This window comes from Drosophila albomicans, chromosome 3, assembly GCF_009650485.2.
Source record: "Drosophila albomicans strain 15112-1751.03 chromosome 3, ASM965048v2, whole genome shotgun sequence".
In the NCBI taxonomy this organism is placed as follows: Eukaryota; Metazoa; Arthropoda; class Insecta; order Diptera; family Drosophilidae; genus Drosophila; species Drosophila albomicans.
This window is the reverse complement of record NC_047629.2, coordinates 32,221,484-32,245,770: the sequence shown is the minus strand read 5'-3', so window position 1 is coordinate 32,245,770 and position 24,287 is coordinate 32,221,484. Positions and strand designations below refer to the sequence as shown.

At 35.8% G+C, this 24,287-nt stretch overlaps 2 protein-coding genes across 14 annotated transcripts in view; both read left to right on the top strand.

The window, feature by feature from the left end:
• LOC117571339 (potassium voltage-gated channel subfamily KQT member 1) overlaps positions 1-24,287 on the top strand; it is a 59,771-nt gene that overhangs the window by 34,575 nt on the left and 909 nt on the right. For 2 of the 13 annotated variants that reach the window (XM_034253438.2, XM_052005658.1), the window contains exons 2-18: positions 11,014-11,205; positions 12,728-12,945; positions 13,008-13,183; positions 14,045-14,170; positions 14,247-14,357; positions 14,496-14,683; positions 15,971-16,015; positions 17,434-17,627; positions 20,203-20,649; positions 21,400-21,470; positions 21,540-21,624; positions 21,682-21,724; positions 22,461-22,557; positions 22,626-22,997; positions 23,501-23,604; positions 23,659-23,774; positions 24,047-24,258. In XM_034253438.2, the coding sequence (XP_034109329.1) occupies positions 11,066-11,205; positions 12,728-12,945; positions 13,008-13,183; positions 14,045-14,170; positions 14,247-14,357; positions 14,496-14,683; positions 15,971-16,015; positions 17,434-17,627; positions 20,203-20,649; positions 21,400-21,470; positions 21,540-21,624; positions 21,682-21,724; positions 22,461-22,557; positions 22,626-22,997; positions 23,501-23,604; positions 23,659-23,774; positions 24,047-24,258 (2,745 nt within the window). In that variant the 5' untranslated portion in view covers positions 11,014-11,065. Of the gene's footprint in view, positions 1-10,733; positions 10,924-11,013; positions 11,206-12,727; positions 12,946-13,007; positions 13,184-14,044; positions 14,171-14,246; positions 14,358-14,495; positions 14,684-15,970; positions 16,016-17,433; positions 17,628-19,739; positions 19,833-20,202; positions 20,650-21,342; positions 21,471-21,539; positions 21,625-21,681; positions 21,725-22,460; positions 22,558-22,625; positions 22,998-23,500; positions 23,605-23,658; positions 23,775-24,046; positions 24,259-24,287 lie in introns of those variants that run through there. The other 11 variants (XM_034253433.2, XM_052005659.1, XM_034253440.2 and 8 more) reach the window with 11 other exon arrangements.
• On the top strand, positions 5,555-8,752 carry LOC117571343 (tubulin-specific chaperone cofactor E-like protein). Its single transcript, XM_034253451.2, has one exon. It carries the CDS (start codon positions 6,831-6,833, stop codon positions 8,331-8,333), a length of 1,503 nt encoding a protein of 500 aa, XP_034109342.1. The 5' UTR covers positions 5,555-6,830; the 3' UTR covers positions 8,334-8,752.

Here is a 24,287-nt window from a genome sequence, read left to right as displayed (position 1 = left end):
TCAAAGTGAACATTGTGAAGTTAAAAACCTGATGAGCTACAATGAAGTCAAATAGAACATATTTTTGAACTACATTTTAAATATTTGTAATACAGATTAATACAGAAAACTGAATATTTTTATAAAATTATATTTCAATTATTTTTGATCCAAATAAAAGATTGGGACAATGAACTAAATAAGCTAAATAAGAAAGAATTGCTTCATTCTTCTTTAAGGAAAAGGTAATATTGCATAAAATTAACATTCTAAAGTAACTTATTTAAGATCACTAGAATTCCTTACAAACGCTTTCTTATTTCTCTGCCAATTTAAACAAGTTGTATTCGTAATTACTTTACTTAGTACAACCAACTGTTTAATCAAATCTATTACACCCCTTCAGAACGGTTCCTATGGTTACAGGGTATGACCAAGTGTCATTAAAATTGTGAAAATCTTATCTCGCTGCGTGTAAATATTGTGGAAAACTAATGAGAGCTGTCAGCGACAGCAGCACTATCAAATGCACTGGCCAATAAGTCAGTCAATCAATCAATCAATCAATGAGTCAGCCAGGCATAACGTGACGTTATTGTGTCATTTATTCAATTTGTCAATTTTGCCAATTTGTTGCAGAAAACAGCAGAACTCATTCTGATTGCATTGAACATATATTTATTGGTTGCGCAATTTATGGGCATGAGAATAATATTTATCCTTTCAGTTATTTGTTGAACTCTCTGGCAAATAGGTCAACGAAATGTCCCCTCCTTAAATGTATACGATCTATATATATTGTAATATATCAACTTCAATGCTATGAAAACTGTGGCTTAATAGACACACAATAACATTACTCATACGCAAGGTTAACCACTTGTTTGTGGCTAGACAAAGACAGCGCAGATGCTGCTAAAAAGAACCACAAAAACAACAACAACAATATTACGCACAAAAACGATGTAACAAGTCAAAAAAAAAAAAAAAAACAATATGGAAAAAATGCTGTCTAGACTGAACTAGAGAACATTTTTGAGACAAGAAAATTGCTTTTCATGCACTTTGTTTACGTGTGGCGTTTTACTTGTGCCATTCCATTTAAGTCGTTAAATGCCGCCGGTCCAAAAAGTCAAAATTTCCATTTTACACCCGACAATTTATAGAACTTTACGAGCAACAACAACAGCAACCAGAATATCAACTATGCAGTCAGCTTCTTAGGCACATTTATTGACGCAATTGATTTGAACGATTTTTCGTCTGGTTTATTTTTCTCTTTGATATAAATATATGTGCGTAGGTATGTAAATATTTGACTATACTATATAACTACGAATATATTTATATGTATCTGCACATATTTGCATATAAATTTTGTAAACACAAATCAAGCAATAAAATCGCCTTCATTAAATAAATCCCAAGCTAAAGAAAATACATACATACATACAAATATGTACTATTAATGTATGTATTCACTTGTATTTTGTACAATTTCTAATTACAAATTGTTTCGAGGCACGACCATAAAGACCTGACTCAATCGATCTTTTGGAATAACACAAAATAATGATATACGAGTGCTAATAAAATTATGTCAGAGCCCCATTTATTGTTGGCCTATTGACAAATGGGCTTATTTGCTTGTGTTTCGCTCATATTTTCTGCAACAAAAGAAATGCCGGTTAAACCGTCACACAAATCGCATTTGGAATAATATACAAAGTGTTGCGTCTTTGCCAGATAATTATAGACTATATATACGAGTAGAATATATTATATATATTGTATATCGTATATGCATACTTGTAGACAACCATTTAAATCGATGGAATGACTAAATGAGTGTGTGATGCCACAAGATGGCTCAGACAACAACAACAACAATAACAACGTTTCGGGTCGACGACAGCAACAATAAGAATAACAACATCAAGAATGCGAAAAAAAGAGACTACGACACTAATAACGACAAACACATAATTAATGTCTACAATGAGCCCAAATTGTTTTCAACATTTTTTCTGCTGACTTTGGCAAGGGGATTGTCCTTAAGCTAATGATTAAGCAGTCTTTCAAAAAGGCCATTAAACTTTCTCAAATATTCAAAGAAAGTAACATAATTTCTTGAATTGCTTTAAAGTTTCACAAAGAATGTAATTGTAGTTCTCAAAGTTTCGATATTTTATAGCTGACATCAATAAATTTGAAGATCTGCAAGAAATATTATTGCTATAATTATATTTTATTTTGGAAAGCATAATATCAAGAGAATTGGCCTAAAGTTAAAGACAAAGAAGTCTTTTAAAAAGGCATTATAGAACTTTTGTCTTGTTGATAGAAAGTTTAGATATTTTACAGATCTCTTATCGTGTTAATACAAAGTTTAGATATTTTATAGATCTCCTATTATGTTAATACAAAGTTTAGATATTTTATAGATCTCTTGTTATGTTAATACTACTGTGGGCAAAAAGTAAGGTGAATTTATTTGTAAAATGAAAAATCTTTATTTATTCTTCTAAATCAATATCATTCCCTTCAAAGTAATCCCCTCCCGATAAAATACACTTATGCACACTATTTTTCCTATCCTCGAAATATGCCAAATAGTCCATTTTCGGTATAGCCATCACTGCCTTCTTCGATTTAGCTTTTATCTCCTCAATCTACTCGAAACGCATTCCCTGAAGTGGTCTCTTCAGTTTTGGGAATAGTCAGAAGTCACACGGAGCCAAATCAGGCGAATACGGTGGTTGTGGGACGAGATGCCTCGAATTTTTGGCGAAATGGTCAAGAAAATCGTGTACAGAAATTGGTCGTTTTTGGTACCAAACGAGATTTGACTTTTTGTAGGCCCAAATGGTCTTTCAAAATGGTTTTCACAGATCTTTATGATATTCCGATCATATCAGTAAGGTCTCTAATAGTCAACCGACGATTTTTGCCTCCACTTCATTGACGTGTTGGTCATGTGTTGACGTCGATTGTCGTCCGGAGCGCTCCAAGTCATCAACACGTTCTCGACCCTCTTTGAAGTCTATGTACCACTTAAAAACATTTTTTTTTGTGACATGGTAGAATCACTAAAGGTCTTCCGCAACATCCTCAACGTTTCCGCAGCCGAAATTTCATTCGGCAAACAAAATTTGATGGCACTTCTCATTCAGACATTGTAAAAAATCGAAAAATGCACTCTTGGTCGTTTGGAAAACACAAGCGTAAATATATTTCTGATGATGACATTCATATGAAATTTGGCCCAGATGTCATCAACAGTCATGCCAACTTAATAAAAAAAGAATTAGGCCGAATTGTTAGGCCCGCGAAGTTTAAATTGAAAATTCACCTTACTTTTTGCCCACAGTAGTACTATAAATAAATTTTGACAATTTGTAGAATTATTTTTTTATTAGTATTACCCTTAAACACTTTTTGCTGACTATAGCAAGCGAATTGTTCTAAAGTTCATGATTGAACAATCTGTAAGATACAAAATTGCAAACTTTCTAAATAGCAATTTTTTTTAAAGCTTAGGTAAGAATATAATTTTGGTACTAAGAATTTCCATATTTTATAACTCTCAAATATTTTTAATTTTATCATTTTGATCTTGAAGATCTTACAGAAATATTTTAATTATAATTTTTTGGTTATCTTTCTAGTTATTTAGTAATAATTCGTTTTGTTACGTTTTCATTTAATCTGGTCATCAAATCGTACGCTATAATTAAAGATAAACAGCTGCGTTAGATTTGAAAGACAAGTCTCTAAAAGCATAGCGCAGTCTAATATTCAATAAACATTACTCATTTTGTTCATTTGCTACGTGTATATTTATAATATCGTCATGGTTAACGATATAATTAACCCCAAATGCAAATGCATTACAAAACGTAATGGATGAACAATTAAAGAAAATAAACTCAAAAATATTTCGAAATGACTGCATGCAAATATAAATGCAAATGTATAGACATTTATTTTAGATTGCATAAATAAAACAAATAAGTTTGCAACTACTATATTTAAGAATAATTTGCCAAGCGAAATATTGATTCAACAAGCGGCAATAATAGCGCACAAATAAGACATAATATATGGCACAGCAGGTTGATTTAAAAGTTCCGTGAAGCGCAAAGATATGACAGCAATAATAAAATCTACATATGCAAATTGATTGGTACCCTCGTCATACAGTTGACCAAGTGCAACACACACACACACACGCTGCTGCCAGTCAGTCAACTCAACTGCTACAAATATTTCTAGCTGCACGTACTGTGTACAATGTTTCTTTTGCCTTGCATGTTGAAATACTCTAGATATTCTAGATATTCGTATTCCAATCTGACATCGTTGAACATTCGCAGTGGCAAATTGACTTTTGACTCGTAAAAACTGAAAAAAGAAAAAAAAAACGGCGAAGGCGTCAAATGTTGATGCTTTCTGCAAATCAAATTTGTAACGCCCCCCCAAACAGCGACGCCAACAACAGCAACAGCAGCGGCGTTGAACGTGCCCCATTGTCACACAGGGCTGCCATCTGTTTTCGTTTGTCTTTGTGTTGTTGTTATTTTACACACACTTGTAAAAGCTGCGAGCTGGAGGGAGAATGAGTAAAAAGCTCGCTCCACGCAACATGCAATGCAAACGCAATCAGCTGGGCAGCAAAGCTTTTCAACATGCTGCGCAGTTTCGTTCAAAACTCAAATGCAAACAAACATATGTTTGTGTTTTTATATGAGTAACGACAACAAAGCACAGCTGAGCGCACAAATGCAAGAGCTTTGTGCTCACGACGCGTGCTCTCACTTCCTTCTGCCAGAGCTCTCTCACAGCTCACGCGCTCTCTCTCCCTCTCTGTCTCTCTGGTTCACGATTGCCCCAGTTCCCCACCCCGCGCTCATTGTCAAAACGCGCTCACTTATTGCGCACCTTTTTAAGCTGTCAGCAAAGTGAACCCCACTGAGTTGTTACGACAACTACGTCGCACATTATATTTCGTTAGTAATATCATATTCTGGACGAGGTTATGGAAATATTTAATTCGACTGCAACTTTTGTATGCATCCCCTGACACACAATTTAATGCCGTCAATCACAATAAAAACTGCGCTATCTTCATTACAAGAGGGTTGTTTGCTATAGCGTGTTTTTACTGTGACATGACCGTTGACTTTATAACTGGTTTTCCAGGCGCACGCAACGGTGGCGCATTTAGTCAGCATCAGGGCGCCCAATTCAAATTGCTTTATTGTTGTAGGGCCGCTGCCAAGTGCACAACGCACAAGGTCATTGTAAATGTGTGTTTTTATAATTTCAAATATTCTATTTTAGCTTGCCCCAAAAACCATAACAAAAAAAAAACACAACTAAAAGCGAAAGCAGAACACCAATATTTGTTGTTAGCTCGAGCTAAAACAATTTCGTAATTGAGCATCGTATATTTATTTACGTCGCAAGGTCGCCGTCAAAATTTTCAACTTACAACGGGCCCGTTCAGAGCGCCCAAATGGCGCCACCCACTTTTGTCTAAATAACTCGAAACTTAGCAATCCGTGTCGATATGAATAATGGAATCATATCGTAGCGCTTATTTTGGAGTGAATTAAAATTTTCGTGATAGGTTCTTATCTGATTTTCGATGCAGGGGCGGCAAAGCGTTTACAGGTCAAATCAGATGAGAACTTATCCGCATAGTGTAATTTTGGAACTAACTTAGAAAAATCGAACGGAAGCGTTAAAGTGCAAGTGAAAGAAGGTAGCACTGAATCCGCCCCTGTGCGCACGACGTCGACCTACACACAAAAAAAAAAAAAGAAAAAAGCACACAGCGAAGCAAGCAGCGCAGCGCACAGCGCAGCACGACGACTGGCAAAACGGGCCAGAAGAATACATACAACACAACAACACACAGCACAGCTCACGACGGAGGCGAATTCGTTCTTGTGTTGTGGTTTAGTTGAGCGTTTGGTGGCGTTGCGAACGGACGGAGAGACACCAACAGTAAAAACCCAGAGCACCATCAGCAACAGCAACAGTAGCAGCAATAACAATTAGAAAAAAACCTAAACAATAACAACGAAAAGAGAAAAAAAACCTCAACAATTCAGTTTTGTCGTAGTAAACGCCATTGACTGGAATATTAAAAAGAGGAAGAGAAGGTGAAACAAAGAGGGGAGCGCAGGTAGACTGACTGGCAAGTGGCCCCCACACACGCATTTGTTGTGTTTCTTTGTTGCGACAACAACAACAAAAAACCACAACGAAATTTTGTTAAATTAGTGCGCAATTACAACAGCAACAACAAAAGGCAACGCAGACAACGTGCGCAGCAATTTGTTAAAATCGACAAATGCAATAAACTGCGCAAAAATAAGCACAAAACAATTGCATCACGCAACAACAACAACAACCACAACTGCAACAAAAGTTTTTAAATAAAAACGTAACTAAAGTTCTCCAAAAATCAATAAGCAGCGCAGTAGCAGCGCAGTAACTGCAGTACAAGCAGCAAGTAACAGACGCGACGACCAGAAGCTGCGACCACTTAAACTGCAGCAACAACAACTACTACAACAACAACTACGACAGCAGGAACAACAACTGGAAGAAAAAAGCTTTTTTTGGCTGCTAAAAGTCGAAGCTCAAAGCGCAGCAGCAAACGCAGTCAGCGCGCAAACTAAAACAGCAACAACAACAACAACGCGCAACGAAGAGAGACAGCAACAAAAACAAAAGTGAAACGCAAAAACAAAAACACAACAAAAAGAAAATTTACATAATTTGTCGACACAGACACCGTTTAATTGAGAGAGCGAGAGAGAGAGCAAGCTACAAGCAAGATGCCCTCATTGCTCGAGGCGCTCGAGCGCAAATATTTTGCCGAATGCGAATTCGAGAACGCCAATCAGCCGGAGCTGCATAAGCGTTCCGATCTGCCCAATGATTTTACGGTTACTAAATGCGGTGGTCGCATGGAGTTCGCCATCTTCATACCCCGCCTCTCCCCGCTGACCAGTGTGCCCGAGCTGCTGGTGCTCAACGATTGCGATATCGATTGCGCCGGCGATTTCGACAGCATTCGCGAGAAATGTCAGCGAGTGCGGGAATTGGATTTGGCGCAGAACAAACTGTGCGACTGGCAGGAGGTCTTCAACATACTCAAGCATATGCCGCGCATTGAGTTCTTGAATCTCAGCAAGAACCAGCTGATGAGTCCGGCAAGTGCGCTGCAGGCGGCGCCGACGATCAATCTCAAGAATCTGGTGCTCAACGGCACCTATCTGGACTGGATGTGTGTGGATGCCCTGTTGCAGAATCTGCCCGTGTTGCAAGAGCTGCATCTCAGTCTCAACAACTATCGTGCCGTGCTACTCGATGCTGCCCAGGAGGAGGAGGAGTTGGAGCTGTCGGAGTCACAGAACTGCAATCACTGCCAATGCGTGCCACAGACCGAAGTAAGTGCAGCTGAAACGGAAGCGGAAACGCAGACCAAGACGGGATCGTGTTGCAATCTGTGCCAGGCCAGTCGCAAGTTAACACAAGCGCATCCGGAGCTCAAGACACTGCACTTCACCGGCAATCCCATCGAGCATTGGCAAGAGATTTGTCGGTTGGGTCGCCTTTTTCCCAGCCTCGAGGCCCTCGTGCTCGCCGAGTGTCCCATCAAATCCCTGCAATCCAGCACAACGGCCGCCGAACTGGACTCGGCCAGCGGCAGCGAGAGTCACAAGTATTTCCCACGCCTCAAGCTGCTCAATCTCAGTTGCGCTCAGCTGAACAGCTGGGCGGACATCGATGAGCTGGCCAAATACGAGCAGCTGCAGAATCTGCGCGTCAAGCATTGGCCCCTGTGGGAAACCCTGGAGTGCACAGAGCATGAACGTCGCCAGCTGCTAATTGCCCGCTTACCCAATGTCTCCATGTTGAATGGCGGTGGCAAGATCAGTGTGGATGAACGCGTCGATGCGGAACGTGCCTTTGTGCGTCACTACATGGACAAACCGGAGAGTGAGCGACCCGCACGCTATGAGGAACTGTTGGCCGTGCATGGCAAACTCGATCCGTTGGTCAATGTCAATCTGAAGCCCGATAAACGGGTCAAAGTCGTGTTCACGTACAACGATGTGAGCGAGAGTCGCTTTGTGGATGTCTATTTGACGGTCAGCGATCTGAAGATCAAGCTGGAGAAGCTCACCAATTTGGCGCCAAATAAAATGCGTCTCTACTACCTGGATCAGGACTACAAAGAGCATGGACCGGAGGAGATGAGGTTCCCCAACAAGCGACTGTACAGCTACAATTTGCAGTCAGGCGATGAGATCATCATCGATGCCAAGAAGTGAGGAAGACGATTCTCCAGCAGCAGTAGCAGCAGCAGCGGCAGGAGCGAGCGGGGTGCTAACAGTAACAACAACTTGTGATCTTGTATCAAGCTGACGGATACAAACCCGATATATACACCTACATACATATATGGATATACACACACAAAGAGAGACTCACACAGACAGAGCGACAGAGAAATAAATATAAAGTATCTTACATACGAGTACTCGTAAATATATCTCTATAATATAAATACTTTTTATGATTATTATTATTTACCGCCTTCCGAAAACCAATTACTGTACATAAATTAAAAAACGGCCAAACACAGATACAACCCACACATACATACATATGCAAGTATATTTTAATTACCACTTAACCTAAGCCAGGCTACAGACTAAAAAAGCATTACATTAAACTTAAACAAAAAATATTGCTACACTTGTTTTTTCGTAAACAACGAAATTGTTTTGCGCCATGCCAAAATAAAACAACAAAACACTACCAGATAAGATACAATATCTGTGACTCATGAAATGTATCTGTGAGCTTGTTTTAGTTCTGTGGCAAGCTGAATTCGCGTGGTTCGTGTCACTGCTGAGTGAAAAAAGAAAACAGATTAAAAGAGAGAAAGAAACAGACAGAGAGAGAGAGAGAGCGAGCTTTTGCATTAGACACAAAGAGGAGACCGCAATCCGTTTGATGTATTGCCAATGTTGTTAGTGAGGAAAAAAGCTGTCGTCATTTGGTTGAAAGATGGCCAGAGACTTGTTTTTGCTCAGATCCCACACACAATTAGCATGCCAATATGCGCTTGAGTTCCATGTGGGGGAGTTTTATGGCAATTTTTGTAGGTAAACAATAAATGCAAAAACTAGCAAATTATTGCAATTTAATGTTGTGCCATAAAAACGAAAATTGAATCATTCTTTAACAATTACTAAACAATGGATCGCCAATGGAAATTGTGCAATTCGATTGCTTAATGACAATTCAATTGTGCGACTGCAAAATACTCTTCACGTCACGCAGACAACACAAAACGCCAAGTGCTTTAAGCATGCATGGAGAGCTTTTAACGTAATAACTGCACAATTGTGCACTTGGCCAAATAGCTTTTAAGCTTTTAAATGGTAATTAGATTGCCCACAATTTTAATTAATATTTATTACATTAAATGGAAGTAAACATATTCGGTTTCATATTTTACACAAATGAGTTCAATTGTCACAGACTATTTTAAATGTTATAATTAAGTTTTTAATTAACTTAACATTTAAGTGTAATATTAACTATATCAGCAATTACTTCAAATATTGTCATTAAAGAAACACATATTTTTTTAAATTGATTAAAATTGTAAATCAAATCATCAAATCTTTCAAATATCTTTTATCCGCACTGGCTTTACAATAAAGGAAATCAATTGTGCACTTAAAGCTATCTTCAAGACTCACAAATGAGCAATGAGCTTAAAAGCTTTTTAATTCAATAAGCGATGTATTGAGCTTGCAGTTTTAGAGATACTTAATTTTTGCAAGCAATTCGAATATCTTGAAGAATCTATTATAAAATCTGCACTCAAAACTTTGCACACAAAGAAGAGCTTAAAAGGTTTTTGTTTTGTTGTATAGATATAAGCTTTTTTATGAGAAGACAAACACATTGCCTGCATTTTGTATGCGATTCGACAAGCTCACATTGAGAACCGAGATAGCTGATCTCTGCGATAATCACATGCTATGCAAATGAGTTTTGTAGATTTAAACTGGGTCAAGTGCCTGCCTAAGGCTTTAAAATTTGCTTATCTCAACTAAATGTAATTTATTAGCCTTTAAGCACTCTAACATAAAAGTTTTCCATTGTCAAAAACAATTTTTCCAATTAAAAACCGCACCCCTCGGTGGTAAGTAATACACCTATGTTTGCATTATCTATCACTGTTGTCGGGCGGGCGGGTTCAACGTAATGTTAATGACGTACGAAGAACTTTTGACACGTTTGGAGCAACGAAAAAAAAACCTCCAGAGATCGTGACTAAACTAAGGAGCTGCCCGCCCACACGATGACACGCTCCCAACCGAAAGCCGAACGAAATCAACAACAAATTGTGCGAAAATTGAAGTCGTCGCAAAATTTTATGACTTAGCCGAGTGTCAGGTGCAACTAAAAAACAAAAACAAAATCAAAAGCAACAACAACAACAACATAAATGAAATAAAATGCGAAATAAAATCAAATCAAATAAAGGTCTGCGCTCATAATAAATATGCAAGGTGTGTAGAAAAATAAAAAAATAAAACAGTTTATGTATATAATTAATAACAAAATTTACACATGGAGGTTTTTGGAAAGTCTCTAGGCTGAAAAGGTTTTAACATACGAATCGCACAACTGTCGATCGAGTTGTGATTTGAACGCCAAACGCAGCACACGTCTTTGCTTAGTCGTAGCCTCTCTCTCAATATTGTATTATCAGTTATCGGTTTTGTTCGACTGACGCTTTAGTTAAGTGTATTTTTGTTGAGTGTTGTCGGGGAATGCATTCTCAATGGATCCCGAAAACGATGTTTACGCTTTCTACGATATTAGAGGTTTCAAGGGGTACATATAGAACTTGTTGAACTTGTTTCATTCACCCTGTGTCATCTATATTCAAATCTGTGCTTTTGCTTTTGTGTGTGTTTTTTGTAGGAAATGTAGACCGGCGGGACCAACAAAATCGCAACAATTTCTGCAACCGCGAATGTCACTCCTAGGGAAGCCGCTCAATTATAATCGCGGCACACATCGCCGCGATGCGCGCTACCGGCGGATGCAAAGTCGACTCTACAATTTCCTGGAGCGACCGCGGGGCCTGCATGCAATATTCTATCATGTGATGGTGTAAGTAAAACTAACTATCTATATTGTAAGAAAACAAACATTAATACATTCATTACATTGCAATTACTAAATACTTAAATGCCTTTGACAATTTGTCGGCTACTTTTGTTATCTTTTTTCAAGTTTTTTTTTTAAGTTGCAGTATTTGTTAGAAATATGTATGTACCTATTATAAAACTATCATTTTCTAGTTATCACACCTCTTTTCTAGTTAGTTTCATTTGATATCTATGACAAATCATTTGATATATAATTACATATTATATTCGACAGTTTGTCAGCTGGTTTTATTATTTTCATCTTTTGTAAACTTCTTGATTTATTAAACTATCAACTCACAGTTAGTTTGATTTGATGTCTGTCAGAAATCAGTTAATCTATAACACATTGACAGTTTGTCGGCTCGGTATCTTTCATTTTTATTCTTCTTTAAATTATAGTACCCTCCAACATTTATAAAACTATAAATTGCTGGCTATCGCAGCGTGTGATTTGATCTCCATAAAAAAATGGAAGTTTACTAGCATTAAAATTGGTTTATTATATATTATTTTAATGACAAAAATAAGGTATTTAAAGATGTTTTAAATATAATATTCAAATGATCTTACAAATTTAAGAAAATTGTGGTTTTCAAAACATTTTCTTAAAGCTACTCAAAATAATGTTCGTTTTTCTTGGCCATTATAATAGACGCACTTTGGCTAATTAAATATCAATTTATTTAAATTTGTATTTACATATTGTATATAAGTTGACAGTTTAATAGCTTATTTTAATATTTTCAATTTTAGTTAAAAGTTTTGAAGTTGTAATGCTAAGAAACTAAAAATTGCAACCTGTAATTATCGCACTTTATTTCTAATTTTAATTTGTTTTATTATGCGAACTCTTCTCCAAAAACATGAGCGTGAAAAATCATTAGATCAACAATCAAAAATTAAAAAATCTATTATTTTATTTAAATAAAATTAAAAATGGAGCAACTTTTTGATCGATTAAATTCTTCCTTCTTCCTTAAACAAAATTTACCTTTTTTAAATATCGTTTTGTTCTGATCTTTCTAACTCACAGAGAGTAAGTACATTTTCTGTATTCAATAATATTATTTGATTATTTTTTAGTTTACTTTAATTCCAAAATCATACAAGAATAATACTTTTTGCGATAGTAACGTCAACATATTCCTATAATGCAATTAAATTTATAAATATATCCTAATTTTAATCAATTGAATAAGATTTTGTTTTTATTTAATTTGTGGCAAGTTTAAGTTTCCAATTAATACGCCACAGTTAGTTTATAATTTTAATTTTATGAGAGAATTGCCATGTATTAGAGATCATATTAAAATTTATAAAAATTATCCATCACATCGTTCGATCTATTCATGATTATATTACTTGTTCTCCAAGCGAAAGAAAAGTTAATTAAGTTAATTGCAATTCCTGAAATTTCTTTAATTTCTTAAAATTTTTCAAATTCTATTATAAACATTTCTTTCAATCCATTTTTATTGCAGTTTTCTGATGGTGTTCACATGTCTCGCACTGAGCGTGTTTTCCACCATCAAGGAGTACGAGGAGGACGCTGTGTATATATTATTTCGCATGGAGATCATAGTCGTCATCTGGTTCACCATGGAGTTCGGAGCGAGACTTTGGTCTTCGGGCTGTCGCTCCCGCTACCAAGGAACACTGGGGCGACTCAAGTTTATCAAGCAACCATTTTGTATTATAGGTGAGAGTAATTCAATATGTATTCTAAATATATTTACTAAATAACAATCTTACTCTTTACAGATATTATCACCATATTAGCCTCAATTGTAGTATTAGGCATGGGCACCTCTGGCCAGGTGTTTGCCACAAGTGCGTTGCGTGGCCTGCGATTCTTTCAGATACTTCGCATGGTGCGCATGGATCGACGTGGCGGCACCTGGAAGCTGCTCGGCTCGGTTGTATACGCACATAGACAGGTATAACTATATATTTTATATATCTACTTAATTATATCCGTTACCCAAGGGTAGAAGAGTATTAGAACTTTGTGCCGGCAGGAAATGTTTGTATGTAGAAGGCAGAAGGAGGGATATCCGACCCCATAAAGTATATATACTTGATCTCCGTTTGTCCGTCTGTCTGTCCATATGAACACCTAGATTTCAGAGAGTATAAGTGATAGAGATATGATTTTTCGATAGCACTTGTAATGTTAACACGCAGATCAAGTTTATTTTAATCTACTTCTGCTCTCGCGAATCGACAAAATTCGAAAAACAGGCGTAAGTTTAAACCTAAAGTCGCAAATTTTGGAATAGACAATAATGACTATTGTATTTATGATTCTTATGAAATTGGAAGCAATTGTAGAAGTTATATAAGAAAAACTATTATGAGCAAATTACGCCTAATGAGTCTTAGCTGCTTTGGCGATCTGGTATATTTTGACCTCAATGGTATATTTCGAATGTAGTATTTCATTGGTATACCAAAGAAGGCTTTTCGTATATATTAGTATATTTGCAGCATATTTTGGCTATATTTTTAGAAAAGCACTGTTTTGCTTTTATTCAAAATGGGTATTTGGCTAACAATCTGGTATATTTTGACCTCAATGGTATATTTGGAATGTACAATTTCATCTATATACCAAACATGATTTTCCTTATATTCTAGTATATTTGTGGTAAATTATTTGGAATATTTTTAGAAAAATTCCACACTGTTTTGCTTTTATTCAAAATGCGTAGCGAATATCTCACAGTCGAGCAGCCTTAACTGTAGCTACTTAGTTGTTTATTTATTATTATATTAATTTGTTTATCTTCTCTTTGTAGGAGCTCATCACTACTATGTATATTGGATTCTTAGGCCTAATCTTTGCATCATTCCTAGTTTACATGTGGGAGAAGGACGTCAACGATAAGTTCAACAATTTCGCCCAGGCGCTTTGGTGGGGCGTGGTATGTAACATAACTTGTGGCACACACTTTGCCGCACAAACTTGACTGACTATTCAATTATTTAAACTTGACCCAGATTACGCTGTGCACCGTTGGCTATGGCGACATGGTGCCCATCACCTGGCAGGGCAAATTGATAGCCTCCTGCTGTGCTCTATTGGGCATATCCTTCTTTGCGCTGCCTGCGGTAAGTTGAACGGCAACGGCAACGGCAATTGCAGCTGTGGCACAGCGACTGCTGCAATAAAATATGCCGCATCCGGATGGCACAAACCGGATGGGAAGCCACTCATTGATCATTCTCGGTTTCACGGTTTCTCGACAGGGCATTCTGGGCAGCGGCTTTGCGTTGAAGGTGCAACAACAGCAGCGGCAGAAGCACATGATACGGCGTCGTCAGCCGGCGGCAACACTCATCCAGGCCGTCTGGCGTTGCTATGCGGCCGATGAGCATTCCGTTTCAATTGCCACCTGGAAGATACATCAGGTGGCTCTACCAAGTCCGCCCGCCTCGTAAGTAATACTCACTCACACACACACACACACAAACACACTCACACACACACCAATAAGCACACACAAATATAGACAATATTTATGCCGGGATTTGCAGCGAAGCAAAAAATGAGTGTAACAATGACATTTAGTGGAACAACATGAAATAACTCTCAACTCAAAAGCAAAGCAAGAATTCTAAACTTCCATTTAAACCAAATATTTACAAATATTTGTGATTCCATTTAAATGAAAAATCTGATATACTTCAATTTTTATTTTCAACCAAAAATATGATTTTTTTCTGATTTCGAAAAAGTTATTTACCTTGTTTTATAACATTATTATTATTATTATTATTATTATTATTATTATATAATTTGAGAAGCTAAAAATATTTCCATTTAAAAGAATACCTTTCAAAAATTTTTTATTATCTTATAATTTTTTGAAAATTATTATTAATTTTACAATTTTAAAAACAGTTATTGCGACAATAATATTTCCTCTTGATACACTTCCAATATTTCAATAAATAATTGTAAAACTTTTTCAAAAAATGATTAATATTATTAATTAACATTTCAAAATTTATTTTTTATATAAGATTTCGCCAATTATTTTTGTAATTCAAAAAACCAAAAAATTATTGCTGCATAACATTTAATTTAATTTATTTTCTCAGTAAATTTTTAGTTTCTTATTTAGTTAGTATATTTTCTTTTCAAAACATTGTTGTTTTAATTGTTCAAAAGAATGTTTTTAAGAACAAGAATAATTGTTATTTTCGTTAGACTTTGTAATGTATTTTCAATTATTATTTGCTTCCTTTTAACGAATACAAAATTATTACAAATTTGTACTACCTATTAAACCCTTTAAGAGTTATTTCATGTGAGCTCCTTAGTTGTAGAAATGTTACACTCCCACACACACTCACACAAACACACACACACATGAGAAACACACGAGTGTTAAAGAGAGACGTGTGCTGTAGATGCAGCTGCAATTAACGATTATCACGGCGAATAAAAGGCGCATGTCGAGCGAACTAGCGAATTAGTTTTGTACAATACACTACAGCAAGTAGTCTGTACATACTAATCCATATATATATAATATACCCTGTACTCTATATATACTTACTATATATACATATATATTTACACACATATATAATCCACAACAACTCTCGTCTCTCGATTAACAATTTCAGTTTCAGCGTATTTAATTTGTTTAAATACTCGTACATTTTTTACGTACCTCTTTCATTTTCTTTCATAATAATTTTTATAAACTTTTCAGTTCTGAAAACTGGGAGCGATTATTAAAAAACATAACCGAATATAGGTAAAAGTTCATAACGAAAATAATAAGATACAAACTTAAAACCAAAAAAAATACATAAGATTAAAAGTATTCTGATTTCAAATGCAAATTGCAAATGCTATTCATGTTATTGTTTTTCTAGGGTATTTGCTTATTAAGCACCAAGCCATAAACGCATAAGTGCTCCTAAGTACATTTAAAACCAAAAAAAAAAAAAAAATCAAAGAATCACATTAAAAAAAAAATTAAACAAACACACACATTAATCGAGATTGTAATTCGCAGCTTCTCAAAATGCACTCTATATATATCTGACTATCTATCCATAACTATCTGTCCACATACTATCTGTGTCTCTAAATCTATCTCTCCATTCTGTGGCTAATTTTCCATTCCAAAAAAAAGAAAAGAAACAAAAAGAAAAAACTATGCTAAATTCTATATTTTGCCAATTATTTAATTTGTGTGTCGCATAAATGATATTAATTAAATTAATCAATGTGATACAAATTGATTCTCATTGTGCTGCCGCTGTGTGGTTTAAAAAAACAAACCCCGAAAAAAATTAAAACAAAAAAAACAATAAACATAACAAAAACCATTCAATACGTGTACTATAATTAACATGTGAGTTCAATCAAACAATTAAATGCATTTTTTAATTACCATTTTATTCCATTTTGTATCTAATTATTTACCGATTACACCAACTATTAAGCAAAAAGCACATTTCTGTAATAGTCCTATGCAATTATTAGTGTTCTTTGTGGGTTTACAAATATTCAAGTTCACAATGACGCCAGCTGACAGCAGTTAAAATTTTGTGTAATTATTGACTTTATTTAACGAGAAAATTAGTATTATTTGTGCTTATAAATACCAAGGTTAATTAGCTCTGAAAACAAAGTTAATAATAGTCAGCACATTTAAAGCAACTTTCAAAAGCACATTAAAGCTTTAAACGAAAACTAGCTAATTACAGCAAGTGGTAAAAACTTTAGGAATGACTGAGTAAAAGCTTAAACATGAAAGCTTTTAACAACTTTTTCAGCTGAAAGCTTGAGTGGTCTTCCTTAAGCTTCACATACTTGCAGCTGGTGTCATTGCTGCTTTTTTCCCCCCAGTCAGCACCTGTCACAAGTAATTTGTTCTAAAGCAAAACACGTCTAGCCGAAAGCACAACTGCGCACACTTACAAACACACATACACATACACACTCACACACTGACACAGTTCTATTTACTGCGCTCCACTGTCTCCCGTTTATTAAAAACAAAAACAATAATAAACCCCCTCGCTATACCCTCTCTTTTATCTATCTCTCTGTCTTCAATCTTTTAATATTTTGCTCTACTTTTGCCCATTTATGTTTACTGATTGTTCAAATATTTGTTTTTTTGTTTTTTTCCTGTGTCAATATCCATTGAATACTCCGCAGACGGGCCTCATCCAGTTTTAAGCACAACACATCCTTCGTCGCCCGCCTGCCGACGATAAGGCGTCACAAGAGCCAGACAATCCAGACGCCTGGTGGCGATGGCTCAACGCTGTCCAAGCCACCTGGCTCATCACGTGCCTCCACTCGCTACACTCGCACCATACGCGACATCAACGCATCTGTGGAGAATCTGGGTGAGTTGCAATTCAATTGCAAAGCGAACAAAACGAAAATTGCCAACAAATTTTCTCATTTACTCGTTTTGATTCCAATTCGTTTATTGTTATATTTTCTGCTGACTTTTGTTTGAAAATTGAATCAGCAAATGTTCCTATACAGTTTCACTTTTTTCACGTTCTGTTTGCACTCAAAGAAACACACGCACACACACTCTTTCTCTCTCTCTCTCTCTCGCCCTCTCTATTTCTGTCTCACCACGCACTGCAAATAATAACGAGCCACAAAATATATATATTTATGAGAAAATCAACCAAGCAAAAGACAATAACAAGTTTTCGTTTTCTGTTTGCCTTTTAACCCAAGCATGTTTTTTCTGTCCCTCTATTCATCATCGAACCATCTGTCCAAAATTCATTCACGCATTTCCCTAACAATTCGCGCTGTCAATCAAATGGGCGTCTCAATCATTTTTTAATCATTCAATTTCATTCACACTGCTTGCAAATGAAAATAAATATGAAAAACTTTCTTATTGAAATTAATGTACTTAAAGTACATCATTTGAGGGAGAGCAAATAATACTTAATTGGGATATTTATTTTCTTTCAAATTTTTACTAAATTTTCAAAGACTAACCATAAACAAATAATTAAAAATGATATAGGATTAATATAAAATTTATACTATATTTTACGAAAATATATATGAAAGATCTAATTAGCCTACGATCTTAAAGTATTGTATCGTAAAGTATAGAATATAATTTAAATCTTAACAAGTAAGAAAGCTACAGTCGAGTGTGCTTGACTGTGAGATACGCACTATCCATTTTTAATAAGTGCAAAACAGTGGGTTATTATTATTATTATTAAAAATATACCAAACGCTATATTTGGTATATTGATATAGAAAGAGTGCATATATCAGATTAAGAGCCAAAGCAACTTGAAGTACACTTTATAGGAAGCACAAAACTATACTACCCATTTACTATATGAGTATTGGGTATAATAATATTTGTGCTTACATTTCCTACGATTTGTTAAAATATGTTTATGTAACTAACTTAACTTAATATACATATATATATATGTATATTATATATTCTAATTCTTAATTTATTGAAAGCATATCACATAACAATCTTTTAAATTCTACCCCCTCAATTATTTGCTACCCTTAGCAAAAAGCAAAGCGAAAAGCATTCAATTCAATAACAATAAATATCAATTTATTAAAAGATATGCCAATAAATTAAAGCAATATGACAATTGCTATAGCAAACTAATTGCACAATTGAAATTGAAAGATTGATACAAAAAAAATGTAATCAACAGGGAGCATGTAATCATTTTTATGTAAGAAAAGCAAATTAAAACAAATTGTTAATTGATTGAGATAAAGAAAAATAAAAGGAAAAGCTTAACAAACAGATTTGCAGCTTTCGCGAAGTCATCATTTAAATCTATACATTTGCTTGCTTATCTTTCATTTAAAATACATCAATGAACACATTTTTAACATGAATATACTCGTATATTAAATAAACTTCAATTCAACATACATATGTATTTGCTTGCTCTTTTCATTTAAAACCAAGCATCAACTCCATGCATCATATTCATAGTACATGAAATCCTTCCTAGATTCAACTCTGAATGTTTTTTGCCTCTCAGCGCACTCGCCAAATAATTCCCCAAAAGAGTTTAACCCAAGAAAATAAACCAAATATTTAAATGCGAAATGAAATATAAATAAATTACTAGTTTTGACTTAATGAAGGAATGTGTTGCAGTTTAAATATTCAAAACGAAATAAATACTCGTAGTTATATGATTTGTTAAAGGATTGTTAAGACACAATACATTTGTTTCTTTAAATTTCTGGTGTGTGTTGTTGTTGCTGTTCAACTTTTGTAATTATTTCTTTTTTTTTAATTTGAAAATTTTGTTAAAATTATTGTAACCGTTATGTGCGACCCATATAGACTACCGTGTCTCTTTGATTGATTGATTGATTGATTCGTTGATTGGCACTTAATACAAAATTATTGAAATCGTTAACGAGAAGATAAACAAACAAAAAGAAAACGAGAGAAACTTTAACATCTGGTTTGACATTTTCAGAGGTAGTACAAAATGGCAAATCCATGAATCCAAGTTTTAGCGAAGATTCAGTTGCTGAAACAACTTGCTTAAAAAATATTAAAAATTCAGACGGTAAGTCTACAAGGTCCCGCCCGAGGTTCCAAACACACTATTTTACAAACTAAAACACCTTAAGACAAACAAACCTTAAGACAAATTTTCCTTATATTGAGTGTTGTGGTTGTGTCAATGTTGTGGTTGCATTTTAAAATTGAATTGACTTGAATTAAATTGAATTGAATTGATGTTGTTATTGGTTGAAAACAGAAACAAAATCGAAACTCTATATGATTTTTGGCCCCCCGTTTTTCCCCGCCCGCCCTCACTCTCTCCGGGACAAAACAGGCCGAGACTAATACGCTTTCTCACACACGCACACACACACACACACACACACACACACACACAAACTCACTAACACACACAACAATAACAACAACAGCAAAGTCCACGCCGTTGCCTTCTGATTTGGCCAATTGCAAGCACAGCTCCAGTTTGGGCACAGTGCCAACAACAACAACAACAACAACTGCAACAACAACAACAACTTCGACTGCAGCTGAGCCGCAAGCTAAGCCCAAGGCTGTGGCTAGCTCTAATACGTTGACCATACCCGTTGTGCTCTGCGGTTTCCTGCACGGTGACTTCTTTGGCTCCACATTCTCGCTGCGTAATCCACGCGTGACGCCATCGCCCGATCTGGAGGCGGGCCACATCCAGCAGCAGCCGGTGGAGGGGGCGGAGGAAAAGCCACAGCCACAGCCAAGTCCGAATCCGAGTCCAAGTCCGAGCGGACGTACGGGTCGATTTTTTGCGGCTGCCTCGCATTTTCTGGAGACGGGCTCGTTGCAAGGACGCACGGAGCCGCATGGCGCATTTTATGTGGCAAGTGCGTGTGGCGCGGAAACTAAAAAAAAACTGTTGAGCTGTTAAGCTGTGTTGTTGCTGTAGGCCAGGTCATCGATTAGCATGCGCTCGAATTGTACATAACAAAATACTGCATAGTTGTTAGCATTTAGTAACGTAAGTTTTTTTTTTGCATTTTGCATTTTTTGCTGTAGTTTCTCTCTCTCTCTCTATCTCTGTCAATCTGTTTAATTCTCTCTGTCTCTCTAACTGCATCTGAAAAGTGTGAGTGAGTTTTGCTTTCACTTTCGTATCAGCATCACAAACGCCCACACACACACACTCACACACTGCTAAACACACACAGACGCTTGCTTAAACTACTATATGCTCAATTAATCCAAAATGTCCCTTTGCCTTTGCCCCGCCCATCATTGATATCAATTGTGAACTTATATTTAAATGTATTTGTAACTGCATTTGACTAACCTAATATATCTGTAATATCTTATTGTACGTTCCATATTTTGAATATATATATATATATATACTTATTTGTATATGTATGTGTGTGTGTATAACCGCTACTTGTAATGTGTTAATTGTGTGTTGTTGGATTTGTTTTGGACTTGACTTGACTTGCATTCATGTAACTAAAAAAAATAAAAAAAACACAAAAATCAAAAACAATTGCCGCTAAAAATAAAAATAAAAAAAAACAAACAACCGCGCGAAGCAAGCAACCAAAACCTAACGCACAAGTCAATCTCTCTGATTCACAAATTGCCCGCAGATGAGGATGAGGAGCCGCGTTGCACGCAGCTGACAAATCGTCACAAGATCGCCATACGCTTTATACGCAAGGTAAATTTCATCCGTTTTTCAATTGTTTACCTAATCTATAATTACAAATAATTTTAAACTCGATTTCAGCTCAAGTACTTTGTTGCACGCCGCAAGTTTAAGGAGGCTTTGAAGCCATACGATGTCAAAGATGTCATGGAGCAATATGCGGCAGGTTAGTTTAATTAATTTGCCACAATTTTAGCAAACTTAATTCCTAATTCCTTTACAGGTCATGTGGATCTGCTGGGTCGCGTCAAAATGCTGCACTTGCGGTGCGTATACGTAATTTTGCATACAACATTTAAAGAGCTAGTTTTGTTTTTAAAGTGAACTTATTTACTTTTAATTTATGCGTAATACATCAAGCTCACATGGCGTATGCGCAATATTTACGGTATAGCTAAGTAGTGCTTGACTTAAGTACCAGTAATAAAACCTACCCTGCGTATAAGCAATATTTATATGAAATGGATCTAATATAGTGAAAATCATGTGGCATATTTTTAATTATGCATTTATTTCGAAATAATAATGCTAAAAAAAATAATATGTTCACTCTGCGTATACTTAATATTAATGTGAAGAGGTACTAATAGAAAATCGTGATCTATTTATTTCTTTATGTATTTTTTTTAAATTAATAAGAATGCAAAATAAAACATTATGACCTATTATATAAGTAAGCATTGGAAAGATGACCAAAAGATCGATTTATACATTAACGGAGTAATACTTTGTTGAAGTACTTAAATAACAAGATTATAAATATTATTATTTATATTTAACGAAGATAAACTGTATATTAAAAGAAGATAGACTGACAAGAAAAAAACCATTAATTATCTACCATACCCTTATTTATTACCATCATATTTATATTTGAAGAAAGTTCAAATAGTTGCAATCATATCAAGTAAATTTCAAATAATTAACTTCAAATCTTTTTTAATAGTCTATAATATTTATAAAATGGCAGAGTATTAATAACGAAAAAACTCTAACCCGCAGACTTGACCAAATACTGGGCAAACAAGGCTCCAAGGCGAAGGACGTGTACGCCTCGAAGATCAGTTTAGCCTCGCGTGTGGTTAAGGTCGAGCGTCAGGTGAGTAATACCCAGCAATTAAACGCCCACCCCCTCGCCGCATATTAATAGTTTGGTATACTTTGCAGGTGGTGGACATTGAGGAGAAATTGGATATTCTCATCAAGGCCTATATGGAGGATCGTGATAGATTCTTAGCGCTTCCGTTGCCCGCAAATCCGAAACCCAAAATACATTCCATTAGCCCTAGTCACAGTCACCAGCTGCATCACAACGCACACAATCAGAACATGATCGATGTGTGGAAGCGAACAGCGACGCTCAGCGTGCATCCCGAGCTGGTGACGACCGGCGCATCCTCGTCGGCGGCCTCCTCAGTGGATCGCCTGGACAGCAATGAGACGGCGCTGACCTCCACGCAGACGGCAACCATAACAACGGATGCGATTGCCACACAAACACCAATGCCGCATACACAGCATACAGCGACCAATACTAAGGTGAGAGCCAAGCAACAAGAAAGCAATTAAAGGCGCAACGTATGCGATAAGTGCTAAGAAGTCCTAATTTCTTGAATAGTTATAATCATTCTCTTAAACTGGAATTTTTAAAAATTTTTGCTTTTGCTATATTAAACTAGTAATTTACATTTACTTAACAAACCTTTGACATGCAAAAGCTTAAGCTTGTAGCTCTTAGCTTTTGTACGTCGTGGTTTAATGCTAAAGCATTGAGAAAGCTTTCTGCTACAGAACTGCAGTTAAAGTCTGCCAGCCATCTACATACATAGCTTTAAAAAACTAATATTTAAATTAAAAAAATATATAATTTTCTAATTTTTATAACTTATTAATTTAATTAACTTTCATTTATATTATTGTTCATGATTTTTTTCATAAAATTTATTAAAGTAGAAGAAAGCAAATTAGTTTTACAATTATAAAATTGTCTATTCTTCTTTTAATATGTTTTAATGGTTAACTTTCATCTCTATTTCTTCTAGTCTTCCGTGCTTAACTCATATCAGCTACCGCCTGAGAAGCAACAGCACAATGATGTATTTATGACTGATTTAGAGAATAGAACTAAAAAACGCGTTACTTTAAGGTAAGTTTATAATTATTTATTTATATTTTATATATTACAAATACCTGTATATAGCCTGCATAGATCCACATCGGAGCCATATAGCAAACACGAGCAGCGCATTAATATGCCAGATGAGGGCGCACAATCCTTGGATTCCAGTGCGAAGCCAACGCCGCCAGATAGTTCAAGTAAGCCAGGCCGAGCCTGAACTTCGAACAATCTTCACATGCCACCACATTTTTATATGCTACAAACAAATGCCACTTGCCACTTGACACTTGCCACACCAAAGATTCATTTGTTATCCCTTTCAATAAAGCACAACATTGATTATATCAAAATTCTCAATACCTTTTTATCTTATTTTTGCCATCAACTTTTTTTGCATTTTGTTGAAAGTTGAAAGCTGAAATCGTATTTGATGCCAAATAAATAATGATGTTCCACTTTGTTCGTTTAGTTATCCTTATCGATGAGTACGAGGACTTCGAGGAGGAGGATCTGAACTGCGAGGGCGAGATGGAGCATTTCCCATCGTGGGAGATTGACAGCGACATTGGCGCCGATGGCATGGATGTCGATCCTGATGGTGACTGTGATGAGTCCACGGAGGACACGGCTCTCCTGCAATGCGCCACGCGCACCGCCATTGTCATAACACCAATTAGCCCAGTAAGTGATTAAATAAAACTATTTTCTAA